This window comes from Telopea speciosissima, chromosome 9 (assembly GCF_018873765.1).
Source record: "Telopea speciosissima isolate NSW1024214 ecotype Mountain lineage chromosome 9, Tspe_v1, whole genome shotgun sequence".
Classification (NCBI taxonomy): domain Eukaryota; kingdom Viridiplantae; phylum Streptophyta; class Magnoliopsida; order Proteales; family Proteaceae; genus Telopea; species Telopea speciosissima.
Window position 1 is genome coordinate 10147232 of NC_057924.1, and position 14403 is coordinate 10161634.

At 38.5% G+C, this 14403-nt stretch overlaps 2 protein-coding genes, 1 non-coding gene and 1 pseudogene across 6 annotated transcripts; 2 read left to right on the plus strand and 2 right to left on the minus strand.

Moving 5' to 3' along the window:
• Positions 1 to 2504: 2504 nt before the first annotated feature.
• Positions 2505 to 7871, minus strand: LOC122639805. 4 transcript variants are annotated; one of them, XM_043832785.1, is made up of 8 exons: positions 7617 to 7870; positions 6979 to 7043; positions 6859 to 6888; positions 6321 to 6761; positions 5786 to 6278; positions 5447 to 5712; positions 5149 to 5413; positions 2505 to 2861 (listed from the first exon to the last, which is right to left on the minus strand). In XM_043832785.1, the coding sequence occupies exons 1-8, from the start codon at positions 7746 to 7748 to the stop codon at positions 2793 to 2795; spliced, it is 1761 nt and encodes a 586-aa protein (XP_043688720.1). In that variant the 5' UTR covers positions 7749 to 7870; the 3' UTR covers positions 2505 to 2792. The 4 variants fall into 4 exon arrangements, with proteins under 4 accessions (XP_043688720.1, XP_043688719.1, XP_043688718.1 ...); XM_043832784.1 differs by having other exon boundaries at positions 5149 to 5376; positions 5449 to 5712; positions 5786 to 6761; positions 7617 to 7871; XM_043832783.1 differs by having other exon boundaries at positions 5786 to 6761.
• Positions 7872 to 10074: 2203 nt separating this feature from the next.
• TRNAF-GAA lies at positions 10075 to 10147 on the plus strand. The gene has a single exon. It is a non-coding gene; the product is annotated as a tRNA-Phe (tRNA).
• Positions 10148 to 10708: 561 nt separating this feature from the next.
• Positions 10709 to 11835, plus strand: LOC122638626 (annotated as a pseudogene).
• A 1215-nt stretch (positions 11836 to 13050) lies between these two features.
• Positions 13051 to 14234, minus strand: LOC122639807 (F-box protein SKIP27-like). The gene is made up of 4 exons (XM_043832795.1): positions 14190 to 14234; positions 13647 to 14033; positions 13478 to 13552; positions 13051 to 13384 (listed from the first exon to the last, which is right to left on the minus strand). Exons 2-4 carry the CDS (start codon positions 13908 to 13910, stop codon positions 13151 to 13153), a joined length of 573 nt encoding a protein of 190 aa, XP_043688730.1. The 5' UTR covers positions 13911 to 14033; positions 14190 to 14234; the 3' UTR covers positions 13051 to 13150.
• Between the last annotated feature and the right edge of the window lie 169 nt (positions 14235 to 14403).

Consider the following 14403-nt stretch of genomic DNA (forward strand, 5'->3'; position numbering starts at 1 on the left):
GTTGTGCCCTTTCTTGGTGCAGTAAAAGTAAAACCCTTGAATATTTAATTTGACACTATGATTGGACTTTGGGAAGAGTGAATGTCATCATTAACTCCCATCCCTTATTATTGAAGGTCCGAAACACCCTTCTCCAGTTCAATTAAAGGGTCAGATCCCATGGATGAAAAGATTCTCTTCATCATGATTTAAGAGAAACTGGGTCCTCTACTTTATTATCTCCCCTACCCAGCCAGCTTGCCTCACCCCCCTCTGCAACTCCCCCACCTTCTTCCCCTCCCCCCTCCCCCCATCTCCCCCTCTCCCCCTTCAGCACCTCCGCCGGCCTGCCTCACCCGTCCCTCATCTCTCACGTTAGAATTTCAGGCTTAGGTCTTCAGCAGGTTTGAGAGGAGCCCTGATCGCGATACTGCAGCTCTTGTCAAATCCAATAGTTCCAAGACATCTATAATTTGTTATATATTCTTTGGCGAGAAGGTTCCATCCTGGATACTAGTTGAAACAAAAAGCTTGATGAGTGAATAATTCCAACCTTTACTTCTCCTTAATTTGTTCACACCAAATCTCTGTAAACGCTATTCAACCAAATCTCTTTAAACTCCAATGTCCAATGGTTCGAGTTTATTAAAGGGCAGTTCTCCCAACCTCTTGAACTCAGAAATATGTGCATATTAGTCCCTTGGGATGAGATTCTGTTACGAGAAGTTTAGGAGGTTTCCATTTCTCTTGTGGTTCAGAAATAATTTTTTCTAAAGCCTTTTATACCTCTTTTTGTATTTTCGGTAAGAGAAGGCTTTTTGACTTTATAACGTTGCCATATAGAGCTCTTGCTGGAAATTTTATTTTGGCCACTTGCTAGTATATGTGTATGGCGAGTTTCTCATTTATTTTTGGAAAATTTAAATTTTGGTTTTTTTTTTGGGGGGTGGTGGGAGGTGTTTGAAAATGTGTGTATTCGCACACATCCGTATTTTAACTAATGAGCCAATGTTTTCAGCATGCATCGTTTGCCTAGTCCCAAAGAATTCTTCCTAATATAAGAATGGGAAGTAGTTCTCTGTCCGGGAGTGTGGCCTACGCTAGCACTCCCACGTGTCTATCTCTCTCCTCAAAATAAGAGGGCAAAAGTGTCTTTTCATATGGGGAGGAGAGATAGACTTAAGAGAGTACTGGTGTAAGCCACACTCCCGTATAGAGAACTTTCTCCCTATAAGAATTTTCCCACCACATGTGTGCGCTGGTATCTCAGGGGTGGGATTTTCGTCTTTCATGGGAAGCGGGGTGGTCATTTCACCCCCCCCTACGTAGAACTTTTTCGCATAAGATTTAACTAAGGGTTTTAATCTTGTTTGAATATATGGGAGAAGGTTCTCTAAGAAAGCAGGGTAGGTCCAGTAGGATATGGAAGAGGGGAATGGTGGATCAAATACAAGGGAGTAGAGAGAGTAGGCATGGGACTCTTAAAGTATACTGTATGCTATATTACTTAAGAGGGAGCTTTCTTTGTGGGGGACTGTGGTTCCTGCACACACACGGGGCCAATGAGAGCGTACACGAAAGCATCTTGGGGGTGGGATTTTCGCCTTTCATAGGGGGGCAGGCATATCTGGGTGTGGGCACTCCCCCATAGAGAACTTTCTCTATAACTTTTATGTTTAATCATGCTTAATAATATCATATTATACGTGAGATAAACCTATGGTTCTCTGGTTGCCAATGAAATTAAAGGGAAGTGAACAAATTTTCATGATAAGAATTTTAAATAGTTTATACAATCAAGTTGGATAATGATTACTAAAGTTTCTTTTTTAAGTTTAAAAAAATTCACTTCCCTTATTTCTGGTTAAGGCTGGGTTCACGCTGGACCATGGTCGAACCAGCAAACCCAGCTGAGCTTGACCTTGGACTGGGCGAGTCCAATCACTGATGTCCAGCCCCTTCTAAAGACCGCAAATACAAATTCAATCCAGCAACGAATTAGGATTTTTAGTAAAAGGGGAAATAATTTAAAAAAAAAGAGAGAAAAAGATGAGGTTGTTAATTCCTACCTTAAAACACCAGGAATGTTGTGATCAAATATTCAGAAAATATTGATTTATGCAACAATGGTAATTTTTTCCTTGAAGTTAATAAACATTCAGAAAATTGCAAACCATGTAATACTATTGACCATTTAGGTAAATATGAGTCTTGAACATTTATTTGATGCACTTCCTTCGGAGATGGGTACTACTTACAAACTGAAAAACTTCTGCTAAACCTTTTTGTTAAAGCTAGAAAGGAAAGGAAAAGCTATTCAGATAATATAACTTTCAATGTTTTCCCAACCACCTCCTTCATTTTATGTATATAAAATGGCAAAAAAATTCCTGGTTGAATCAACAAATAACTATCATTCAACATGTAATGAAAGACTAAAAAAGAAACCATCATCCAAGATGGTGTTCAGACTCCAGATATTCAGAGATGAAGACGATAATAGCTTACTCAGGAGATAAACAGAGTGAACACTATCAGAGTATTTCAAGCTCTATATGAATATTAGTAATGTAAGAGTTATCAGTAAAAAGAAGAGAACATCTGAACAGTAAGGGCTCAGGATCAGAAGCCACTCAAGACAGACAATCTGAGCAGTAAGGGTTCAGGATCAGAAGCCACTCAAGACAAAGAAGCTAATCACTAGGATTCTGAGAGCAAATCCATGCATTTTTATGCCTCCTCTCAGGAGAAAAATTGGAAAAGAATGTAACTGATTTACAGTGTATATACAAATTTTGCTGAACTGCAGACTCTTATCGAAAGTAAATCCTCTGAGCAGCATCCACTGGTTTGTTACTTTGATTTCCTCTTTTGGTTTTTTGCTGTTGAGAACAGGTCCATTATAATCAGATTAGTGAAAAAAAAACAGAGAATTTGACAGAACCATAAGATAATCCAACGACAAGCATGTCATGGGCCAAATTTGACAGATGCTGCTATTCTACTATGCGGAAACTAGTGAAAAATGACAGAGAACTTGACAGAACCATTAGATAATAAATAAATAAAAAACAGATGCTGCTATTCTGCTATGCGGGAAATATTTTTTAACATCTCATCCAAGAGAAGATGGGAATTAGATAATGGGTTGTTAGCAAAAGAAAAATAAAAATATTTTCCATTTTATTTGGTGACTAAGATGGTCTGGGCCCAAGACCTCATAATTAGTATGATTAGTTCATCCTATCACAAAGGCCCAGGAAGATCCCGGCAGTTTATTTTGCTTATGATGTGGATTTGAGCTCTCCTTAGATTAAATATAAATAGGGCCTGATTTAGAGCTTTTAGGTCTAAAAGAAAAAATGGACCAGCCATGACTGATGTAATGAACAGAGCTGAGAGGATGGAGAAGAGGAGATGAAGAAGAGGAACAGGGACTGTTTAGAGACAATAGTCGAACTAACCAGTCCCCCCTCACTGCCTTTATTTATATTTTAGATTACAAAGGACTCCTAATCATATTAGAATCCACAAACATAGATACAATAGGAAAATAGAAACTAGACTAATCCTAGTTATAAAGGAGGAATCTTGATTAGGATATTCTCAGCCCTACATGCTCAATATACTTCAACACTCCCCAGTAGAAATCAACTTCTTCATAACAGCATCCCGAACAAAGTGACAAAATCAACTTCAATGTGCTTTGTCTTCTCATGAAACATTGGATTGCTGGCAATATAAATGACGGCTTGGCTGTCACAAAACATCTGCATAGACTGAGTAATAGGAAATCCCAACTCCTGAAGCAATGACTTTACCCACATCAACTCAGCAGTAGTATGTGTCATGGCCCAATACTCAGCCTCAGCACTAGAGATTCAGCAACAATAGTTTGTTTCTTGCTTTCCAAGGTGACTATATTACCTCCCACAAAGGTGCAATAACCAATCGTAGAGCGCCTATCACCATCAACACCAGCCCAATCAGCATCAGAAAACTCAACTAGCTTAACATTTCGATTAGGTTGATAAATGAGACCCTTGCCAAGAGCACCTTTTAGGTATCGTAAAACATGGCAAGCAACATCTAAGTGAATCTTCTTTGGTATTTGCATAAACTAACTAATAACTCCAAAGGCAAAAGATATATCTGATCGAGTAACAATAAGGTAAATGAGTTTTCCAACTAATCTTCTATACCGATGTACATCTGTAAAGTTCTCATTCTCACTGGACCCAAGTTTTTTATGGGGATTCATGGGCGAATCTGCTGGTTTGGAAACAAGCATTCCGGTTTCTGATAGGAGGTCAAAGACATATTTCTAGTTTCTGATAGGAGGTCTAGGACATATTTCCTCTGTGATAAGCTAATACCTTTCTTGCTTAGCAAAACCTCAATACTAAGGAAATACTTGAGAACACCCAAGTCTTTCATCTGAAAATGTTGATGAAGATAGGATTTAACTTGAGCAATACTAGAAGCATCATTACCAGATATAATAATATCATCCACATAAACTACCATCAACGGTGACAACATTCTACAACACCAAAGTCCTACATGCTCGATATACTTCAACATTCTATACATAATAAAAGCCTAGAAAATAGGTGTAACATCAAAGTCAATTTTATAATACAGATTTTCTTCATAGCTTTTTAAAAGTACTACTACTACTACCTGTTTGCATCTAGTTAACACTGTTAAATGTACAATGCTATCTTAATAATTAGGAACCCAATATAATTTTAACGGTATTAGTCCAAACTCTGCTTTCTGGCAGGCCCCAGTTTTCAAAGATTTGCTCATATTGCTTCTCATCTTCATTATTCTTGCAACTCTTCATAGTGTTTACAACATCTTCTTTATCTAGGTTTTTTCTGCTCAAAATTGTCGTCAGATTTTCTTTTTCTTTACTGAGATGCATTACAAAAAGTTTGTAACTCATTACTCGCTTCTCAACTTAAAAAGAATCTATGAGAGTATGAGACACGAACCATAATTGTTATTGAGCGTAGTAATCACTATTCTTTCTAAAACCAAGCACTATGTCAACTTGGTGTGCTTCAGTAGATTAACCAGTTCCCAAACTAAACGGAAATAAGATAAAACATAATAAAAGTGATAACATAGATGCTTTCTTCGATGAATTTCAAAACTTCTTACCTTGATATCAGACAACCCCATGACATTCTTTACTTTTACTGTTTGCTGTGCTGGTTTCTGACCTGGAATGCCTCCAGCAGCATTTTCTTTGCCACTGGAGATCTGACTCAAGACCATGCTTCCTCTAGCATTCACATTCCTGCTACCAGCCACCCTGTTGGACCTTCTGGTGCCTACCATTTCTTCAGCTTTCGTGTAAACATTCGAGGATTCTTGTACCTTACCGAGCTGCAATGCATTTGTAGGCTCAGTTTGACATGTCATATTTTTATATCTTCAATGAGTTTTGAAACTTCTTACCTTGATATCAGACAATCCCACGACATTCTTTACTTTTACAGTTTGCTTCATTGGTTTCTGACCTGGAATGCCTCCAGCGGCATTTTCTTTGCCACTGGAGATCTGACCCAAGACCATGCTTCCTCTAACATTCACATTCCTGCTGCCAGCCACCCTATTAGACCTTGTGGTGCCCACCATCTCTTCATCTTTCATGTAAACATTGGAGGATTCCTGTACCTTACCAAGCTGCAATGCATATGTAGGCTCAATTTGACATAGAACCTGCAACATTAGTCACAGGTCAGATTTATCTATTATGATAGAGTTTTTTTCAATGAATTTTACAACTTCTTACCCTTGAACTTTGGTTGGTGAATTTTCCAATTAGGGCTTTCCCTCCCAATTGAGAACTAGATGCAAAATCTGGATCTTGAATTCCAGATGTTTTAGAGACATCTGAAGCCTTCTGCTTTGGGTGCTTGGCAGCTTGACCAAAGCTGATAACTTTCCTGCTTTCTGGTGTTGTATAAATGTTCACAACAGCTGAGAGAGTTGTGTCCTTGAGATCAAATCTAGGGTTCATAGAGGAACCTACACTTGATGACTTACTTGAAGACGACTTACGACCATTTGACTGTTTTCCAGGGTTCAAGGTTGGAAAACCACTGGGCTTGCTTGAAGATGATTTATTTCCATTTGAATGTTTGATCTCCACCCTTGATGGCTGTCTCAAAACTCTAGTCCTTGTAAGCCTAATCCTCTTAGCCAAAAAGAACCCAGTTGTCAAACCAGAAGTTCGATGTAATATTTCAGAAGTATCCTGTAGTTGTTGCTGATTGTTTACAGTTAGAGTGCTCCCTTTGAAATTTGAAAAGCTTTTCGAATTTCCTGTGGTGCTAGTTGAATTGCTCTCACCTATAACACTTGATTTCACTAGTGAACTACTTTTTGTATCTCCGAAAGTAGACATTGTCTTGGAGGAATAGGATCTCATTGAGGCTGTTGAACTTCTAAGGCAAATCAAACTTTCTTTCTTAGTGTCAGTGTCTTTTTTATTTCCAAATTTGTGTTCGGGTTTCATTTCTTGTACCGATCCCCTAACCATCCATGACATTCTTTGGCCCAAACTCCCAATATGCTGTGGCTTGTTCAGAGAAACATGGTTACCCTCGTCCCATTTCCTGCTCCTATTATCTTTACCTCTTGATTTTGAGACAGAAGATGGTAGAGTGGGAGAATAAGACCCAAGCAACTCTGAGTTAGAGTTTCTGTTCCCTTCACCGGAAAGAGAAGATGCAGACATTAATTCGTTGGATGAGCACTGATGGAACCTGAAAATCAATACATTGGTCGGACACTAATCATTAGCAAAAATTCGTGAGCTAATATCAAGAGATCTTTGAAAAATAATGGTTAAAAAGTGCATACGGGTGGGCCACTTGAAACCATGCATCATGCCTGCCAGTAACATGAGAAACAAGATCAGATTATAGCTGTTGCAGAATTAAACCAAAGAGATAACCCAGAAGTAGTTCCATTGAAACTCACATATCCTGGTCCATTGACTTCGTCTCTAACGTTAGGTCTACCCACATTGGTGCTTCAATTTCTTCCTGAAGAAGAATTAAGCAAGAGAAAGTTAAGATCACATCCTACATCCCCCTCCCGACCTATCCAAAAAAAAAAAAGTTAAGATCACTACATCCAGACGTGAAAGATGACCCAAACATTCTGGAAATGCTGATAACAGGCATGACCATTGAAAATAGCAGAGAATGTGGCTCTGACCAAATAAAATGGCAAAGTATAGAAATCTTAGAACAAAGCCAATGCAAACTCATACAGGTGGAGATGGAGAAACTAAATATGAGCCAGACATGACATATCAACTAGAGAAAGAAAAGGAGCCAAAGAAAGGAAGAAAAAGAACGATACCCAGACTCAAGAAAACCTCGAGAACAAGAAAAAAAAAATACATACAACAGGATCCAGTAACCTACATTATCAAGATACAACCCAGAAATTCAACAAAAAATTTCAAATTAATATGCAGAAATTTCTCAAGAGCTAGAAACCATAAAATTCCAAGCAATTCCAGAAAATACAACATATAAGAATCCGGAAAACCATAGCAGAAACTCAAAAATGAAAAAAACCACACCACACGAGGGAATAAATCGGTTTACCAGAAAAGCCCAGTGATCAATGGATTCAGATATTTTCCTGCGAGACCCTACTCCATTAGTGACGCACTTTCTGTTGTGGAATCTTCCCCCATTAACGAGAGAAAGATTGGCTTTTGGTTTCCTCAAAACCATTTCGCCTCTTTTGCTTTTTAACTGAATCCCAAAAGACCAAACCCTTTTCAACAAAAATCTTTGAATCGATTCCTTGATGAAAGAACAAAATATGTTATCGACTTGTCCATCATCTCTGAGATTTTGCAGTCTTGCTTCTACTGAAATTAAATCCCTCGAACACACACAGTGAACAAGAACGCTGGTTGTGGTGGCTTGTGATGCGTGGGTTCTTATTTCTTTTTAATCAGGACTGTTCATCAGGTATTCAGGTGGTTGTTCAAAGATTCCATATAGATGGAGATCAATCGTCTGACGTGTGGGTAAGGGAAAATTTTCGGATGACGAATGGGTTGGGTCCCAGTCGTGCAGTGGGCCCATCTTACCTTTGGTTAGACTTAGGTCCACTGCACGTTTTCATTTGAAGTAAGCACTTCCCATTATTCACATCGGACGGTCAAAGCTCTCGTTATATTCGACCGTTGGCACTTGGCAGGATTCAAAATTACCAAGGGGCGAGTAAAACTTCAAAAATATTTAAGGAAAAATTACATGATTAGCTACTTTTGGGTTTTCATTTATAAAACTGTCCACCTTATATTTGAGTTAACAAAAATAAACAAAAACAAATTTAGTGTTACAAAACTAGACAAAACAGTGATTCTCCTTCCTTCCTCGATAGTACCCCTTTGAAAAAATCTCTTTTTTTTTCCCTCTGTTACTTGGGATAGCAGAGAATGGCGGTGGCTGGGACAAGGGTAGGGTTGCAGGGAACAGAGGATGCCTGGGCGAAAAGGCAATGACAGGGGTAAAAATGTCTAAAAAAGTAAGTGTGGGAGGGAGAGACACTATTTTGTCCAGTTTTGTAAACCTTAACTTGTTTTTGTCTATTTTTGTTAACTCAAACATAGGGTTGACAGTTTTGTAAATGAAAACCCAAAAGTAGCTAATCATTTAATTTTCCCAATATTTAATGGGAAATTCACCTTGCGTCCTTTATTTTTTATTTTTTATTTTTTGTGAAATTCACCGTGCATCCTGTACTCCTCTCACATGGGGAAGGAATCGTTATCCTCTCCTGTTATAGCATGGTACTGTAATGCATTTGCGGCAACTGCAGAGGCCATGTGCATCATGTGGGGTCTGTTGTGCCACATGGCCTCTTCAGTGCCACACAATGCGTTACAGCACCGTGCTGTTACGGGAGAGGATAAAAATTCCATGGGGAAGTGAAATGATCACGTCAACCTATCCTCTTGATGCCCATGTGCAAGCAGCGTTGCACCAAAAGATCTCCCCTAACGAATGGTTAAATTACACTTTTTCTCTATATGTTTTAAAAATTACTTAAACTACCTCTACTTTTTAAACTATTTAACACAAACCTAACCATTAGTGAATTTTGTTAGTTGCTAACGAGGGAGGTAAGGGTGTCAAAACCTAGCCCGAATCAGTAAGATTGATCGAAAAATCTAGATCGAATTGAACCAAACCAATCCTTATCAAATTGGTTTTGGACTAGGGTACGACAAAACAGGTTGAAAGTTGGACCGAACCTAACCGTTCTATATCTAAATCGAAAATCGAACCGAATGAAACCGATAAAAAATCCTTGAGTATAAGGTTTATGAATAAGTGAATTGATTATCCATTGATTTCAATATTAGTGAGAACATTTATGGTTATAAGGAGAATTGTTATAAATCAATGAGTATGAGGTTATAATAGAGAAAATGATTTGTAATAATATTCCCATATCTCAAGCAATTAGCTATTTCTACCACTTTTTTGCACTTTAGGCTCTATGGGGAGAAATATGAGCGGAAGGAGCTAATTTGAATCCCTCACATAAAATAAGAACAATCTTACATTCAAAGCCCTTTTTTAAACTTTTAGCAAGAACTTGTTTCAGTTGCATATTAGAAGAAATTCGAACAAATATGTTAAAGTCATCATGGAGATAGGCTGAATACTCCAATCTAGCAAATGAAATTGGAAGAAACTGAAACCAACTTGGACTGACTGAATGAAACGATCCAAACCGAAAATTGGATTGAACCCAATAAAAAAGTGAGACTGAATTGACAGTAACCTGTTAAGAAACCAAAAATCTAAAATAAAAGAAAGGGTTTTCTCATTAATTTTCTTATGTATACATGTAAACCCGAAACTGGATTAGAGTGAACCGAACAATAGCCCGATTACAAATCAATATAAAAAAATAGATAAAAATACGTGCAGATTTTTTTGGAGAGGGAGAGAGAAAAAGATCAGCAGGAGCGAAGCTCTAAACAGAAGCATATTTCCTGTAAATTCTATTATAAAAAAAGTTAGTATTACATATATAGCGGGGATAGCTCAGTTGGGAGAGCGTCAGACTGAAGATCTGAAGGTCGCGTGTTCGATCCACGCTCACCGCAAATTATTTTTGCTAATCAATTCTTTCTATTTTGCCAAGTACTGAGGCCGGTAAATGGATAACCGAAAATTCGCATCCGAACCTGTTTAGAAGTATCCGTAGGAAATATCTGATCCGATCACATCCGAATACGGTACGGATCGGATGTAATCGATTCGATATTTCTGGTCAAATACTAATACCTCTAAATGGATTCGGATGAGGACCTAAACGATACGGATCGGATGTAATCGGATTCGATATTTCCTGGTCGATACCGATACCTCTAAATGGATTCCCCTAGTGGATACAATTCACTCTCAATCCATAGTTTTAGATCATGATTCTCTTCTCCTCATATTCTAGAACCTGTTGAATCTTCAAAAACCCTCAAGATTGTTATTTACTTAATTTTTTATAATTAAGTATTCGGATTCGGATTTTTATAGGAGTATACGGATTTTTTCCGGATATCTCTAATCGAATACGGAGATGGATGCGGATCAAATTCGGATTTTCAGTTATCCATTTACAGCCCTAGTCACAAGATGTTGGGTGATGAATTTGGAACTGTTTCAAACATCATCAGAGGTTGAAGCTTCACAATAAGGTTCCTCGTAATGGATTAGTGCTTTATACTGGCACCATTGTAACTGAAGATGGTAAAGAAAAGAAGGTAACCTTTGATCTTGAGCCTTTCTATACCAATAAATGTTTCTTGATATCTGTGTGATAATAAGTTCCATACTGAAGCTCTAAATGAATTGTCAGAGTCTGATGATAAATTTGGTTTTATAGTCAAGGATGGGAATGGGACTATTTTTGGTACTTTAAGTGGTAATACACGCGAAGTGCTTCACAAATTCACTGTTGATCTCCCAAAGAAGCATGGAAGAGGAGGTCAGTCAGCTCTACGATTTGCTCGTCTTCGAATGGAGAAACGCCATAATTATGTAAGGAAGAAAGCCAAATGTTACAGGACTAATACTAACTGGTGCAGCTGACTTGAAAACAGAGTTGAGTCAGTCAGATATGTTTGATCCACACCTTCAGGCAAAGATACTAAATGTAGTTAATGTTTCATATGGGGGAGAGAATGGTTTTAATCAGGCCATTGAGCTATCTTCGGGGATTCTGTCCAATGTGAAGTTTATACAGGAAAAGCGTTTGATTGGAAAGTATTTTGAGGAGATCAGAAATGGGTGCTTGTGAGACACTTATTGTGTGGGAAAGTTTGGATCTTAATAGGTATAAGTTGAAGAACATTGTTACAGGTGAGGCTCATGTAAAGCACTTTAACAAGGATGAAGAGGTTAACCAGTCTAACTTCCATGATTCAACCACTGGTGCTGACCTAGAGATTCAAGATAAGAAGTTACTGCTTGAGTGGTTTGCTAATGAATATTTGCGTTTTGGTTGCACACTTCAGTTTGTCACAAACAAATCCCAGGAAGGGTCTCAGTTCTGCAGAGGATTTGGCGGTATCGATGGTATACTTCGTTCTCAGCTTGATTTGAGGGTATTTGACGAGGTGTCAGATGATGGAGAAATATATGACAATTTCGATTAACAATCAATCAACCCTTGGTAAATGCCAGTGCAGACAGAAGGATGGAAGAACGAAGGGAAAGTCAGCACTGGTTATGTGAGCAATGATGGTCGCTGTTGCTCTTCTCTTGCTGCACCAGAAGTTGTACAGAATATTTATGAAGGTTAATTTCCTACTCAATTCTCTTCCTCTATGTTGCATGGCTATATTGACCCCTGCTTTGCATTATCATATTTCTAACAAGACTGCTACCTGCTTGATGAATTAGGGGGGGAGCTTGGTATGGTGATTTCACAATATTTGGCGATGAAGCAGCTGTACCTGTTTGCTCGAGAAAGAAAAGGGCTATTTCTTCCTTGACTTATGGAGCAATCCTTGTTCATCAGGTGCTTTGGGTGTGAATGGGATCAGGCCCTTGTGCCTGTATTGGATTGGCAGTTTGGAACCTTATCTTGAGTTCTCCATGGATGTTTAGTAGCTACTACTGCTGCTGCTGCTGCTGCTGCTACTGCTGCTGCTACTCTCCATGGATCTATAGTCCTCACTCTTCTGGTCTTGTTTAAGTTGCCTCTGTTTTCATTGGTAATATATATTACATTAATAATCTAAAAATATGAATGGCTAGATTGAATGACCATACACCCCCTGTTTTTGCTGGGCTGGACCTTCCAGCTCCCGCAATGGCTGGAGGAGAGGGAGGAGAGCCAAACTGAAATAGAGTCGATCATTACCTTTGGGAACTGCCACTGTCAAGTGAGTTCCTCCCCTGCACTCGTGAGGGGGAAAACCGAACATGAATCAATAAGAAGTGATTCAAGTCTTTAGAGAAGTGTCTTAAAGACTGTGACTTCTCCAAAGATTTTTGGGGAATGAGTCAAGTATCCTAATCAATGGATAGACTAACATGGTAAGTGTCAATTATCCTAGTCAATGGGTGAGCTATGAAGACTCATATGGTAATAGGAACAAAGTAGATGCTGATTCTGATGCTGATGCCAAATACCCAAAAACAGAAAGAAAAAAAAAATATATTTCTCAGAAATAATCCAATGGAAAGGTTATCAAACAGAAATCAAGAATCATGCCTCAGATTCTGCAGCTTTCTTGATAACATTGTGACATACAATCTTATGAAACTGCACAAATTGAAGAACAGTTTTGAGAGGAAAAATGAAGTGGAAAGGTATCTATTTGATATATCGTTGACAAAGCATGAAAGCCTGTACAGTCTGTATGAATCACTTACAAAAACAAGACGGAAAGGAAACGCCCTTCCAAGAGAATCTCAGTTGCAGAGTATATGCAATATACAGAGATAAACAAACCCTCCTTTATCTTCAATGACTGAATTGAAGAAACAAATTGTAAAGAGTGTTTCCTACTTACACAGACTATATATGGGATCCGATCACCACCATTGGAGATCTAAAACTACAACAACAAAATGTATTTACAATCTCTAAACACCAAAGCCATTCAATGACTAATGCATTTCGACCAAAGCTCATCCTCAGGCGAATTGAACAAAGCTACACTGATGTCAGAGAGCTTTTTCCCACTGATTCGAGACTTGGGACACCTTTTCTGCCTAGGAGCATTCGGTGCTTCAGGGCTTTCGAGTTCGAAATCACTGCTCAAAGTCCTTAAACCAGTAATCTTCTTCGCCCGTGGTGTACTGTACGCGAAGTGATATTGCTTTGCTATCAAAGTCTGAGAAAGCCACAAGCAAAAATTAGCCACAAAGCACAGAAAGAACAGATTTTTAGAAGCTAAAATCGATTCTTGTGGGTTCTCTGAACTTACCGCATCTTTGATTAACTTAGATACTTGAATAAGCTGCTTCAGATCGTCATGATCTACGAAGCATAATACACGGACCTGGACAAGCACAAAAGGAGATTGTTAGGAACATTCTGTAAATAAACAAGAGGAAAAATTATTTTGGCTTGTGAAATGAGTTGTTACCACTTACCAGAATGTCCTGAGGCAAGGCTTGAAGAAGAGACTCGTCACTGTCACTTTCCCTGTTCCTTGTCATAATCTGACGCCTTTTTGATGGAGTTCTGAATTGAGAACTATGAGGAAGAGTATCCACACAGTTTGAAACAATAATTCTTTTCCTCCCCATTGCTCGTGTATAATAAACAAATCCTAATTCTTCCTCTATTGTATCCACATTCGAAGGATTAAAGCTACTCTTCTTCGCACTAGAACCGCCGAATTTCCCCAACGCCATTTCTCTTGAAGATTTTGATTTAGAACGGATTCGAAACTGAAAAATCTACCAAAATTTCTTCAACAAGATTGGTTCTTTTACTTGCTGAAACCAAACAAAAGCTCTCCCTTGCTCTGTTATGCTCTGTTGTACTCTGCATTTCGTTAACAACCAGTGTCAACATAAACCCATCAACAAACTACCTATTTAAAACCCTAATAAATAGTAGCAAATTCCAAACAAGAATTAATTCCAGTATCTTTCTACAAAACAGTGAAATCCAATTACAGTTTTCCATACCTGATGAACCCTAAATCCACTTAGCCCGTAAACACCGCGGTAACACCCTTAACTTCTCGAACCTTTCCTTATATAGACCCCAATTTTAAGAGAAAAAATGTACGCGTTTTACTGGAAGGACCTGGAAGGAACGGGCTTCCTCTTCCATTACCACTAGGTAAACGTGGCAACAGCTGTGTTCTTTATCCATCATATTTCCTATGAGAATGCAACA

Excerpts from the sequence above, each read along its gene's own strand:
- LOC122639807 (XM_043832795.1), bottom strand. The coding sequence starts at position 13,910 with ATGGCGTTGGGGAAATTCGGCGGTTCTAGTGCGAAGAAGAGTAGCTTT. Across the intron at positions 13,553-13,646 it reads CCTTGCCTCAGGACATTCTG|GTCCGTGTATTATGCTTCGT; the intron begins GTAAGTGGTAAC and ends GTGCTTGTCCAG. Across the intron at positions 13,385-13,477 it reads CTAAGTTAATCAAAGATGCG|ACTTTGATAGCAAAGCAATA; the intron begins GTAAGTTCAGAG and ends TGGCTTTCTCAG.
- LOC122639805 (XM_043832783.1), bottom strand. The coding sequence starts at position 7,748 with ATGGTTTTGAGGAAACCAAAAGCCAATCTTTCTCTCGTTAATGGGGGA. Across the intron at positions 7,044-7,616 it reads TTGATCACTGGGCTTTTCTG|GAAGAAATTGAAGCACCAAT; the intron begins GTAAACCGATTT and ends ATTCTTCTTCAG. Across the intron at positions 2,862-5,148 it reads TGGGGTTGTCTGATATCAAG|CAAAAAACCAAAAGAGGAAA; the intron begins GTAAGAAGTTTT and ends TGTTCTCAACAG.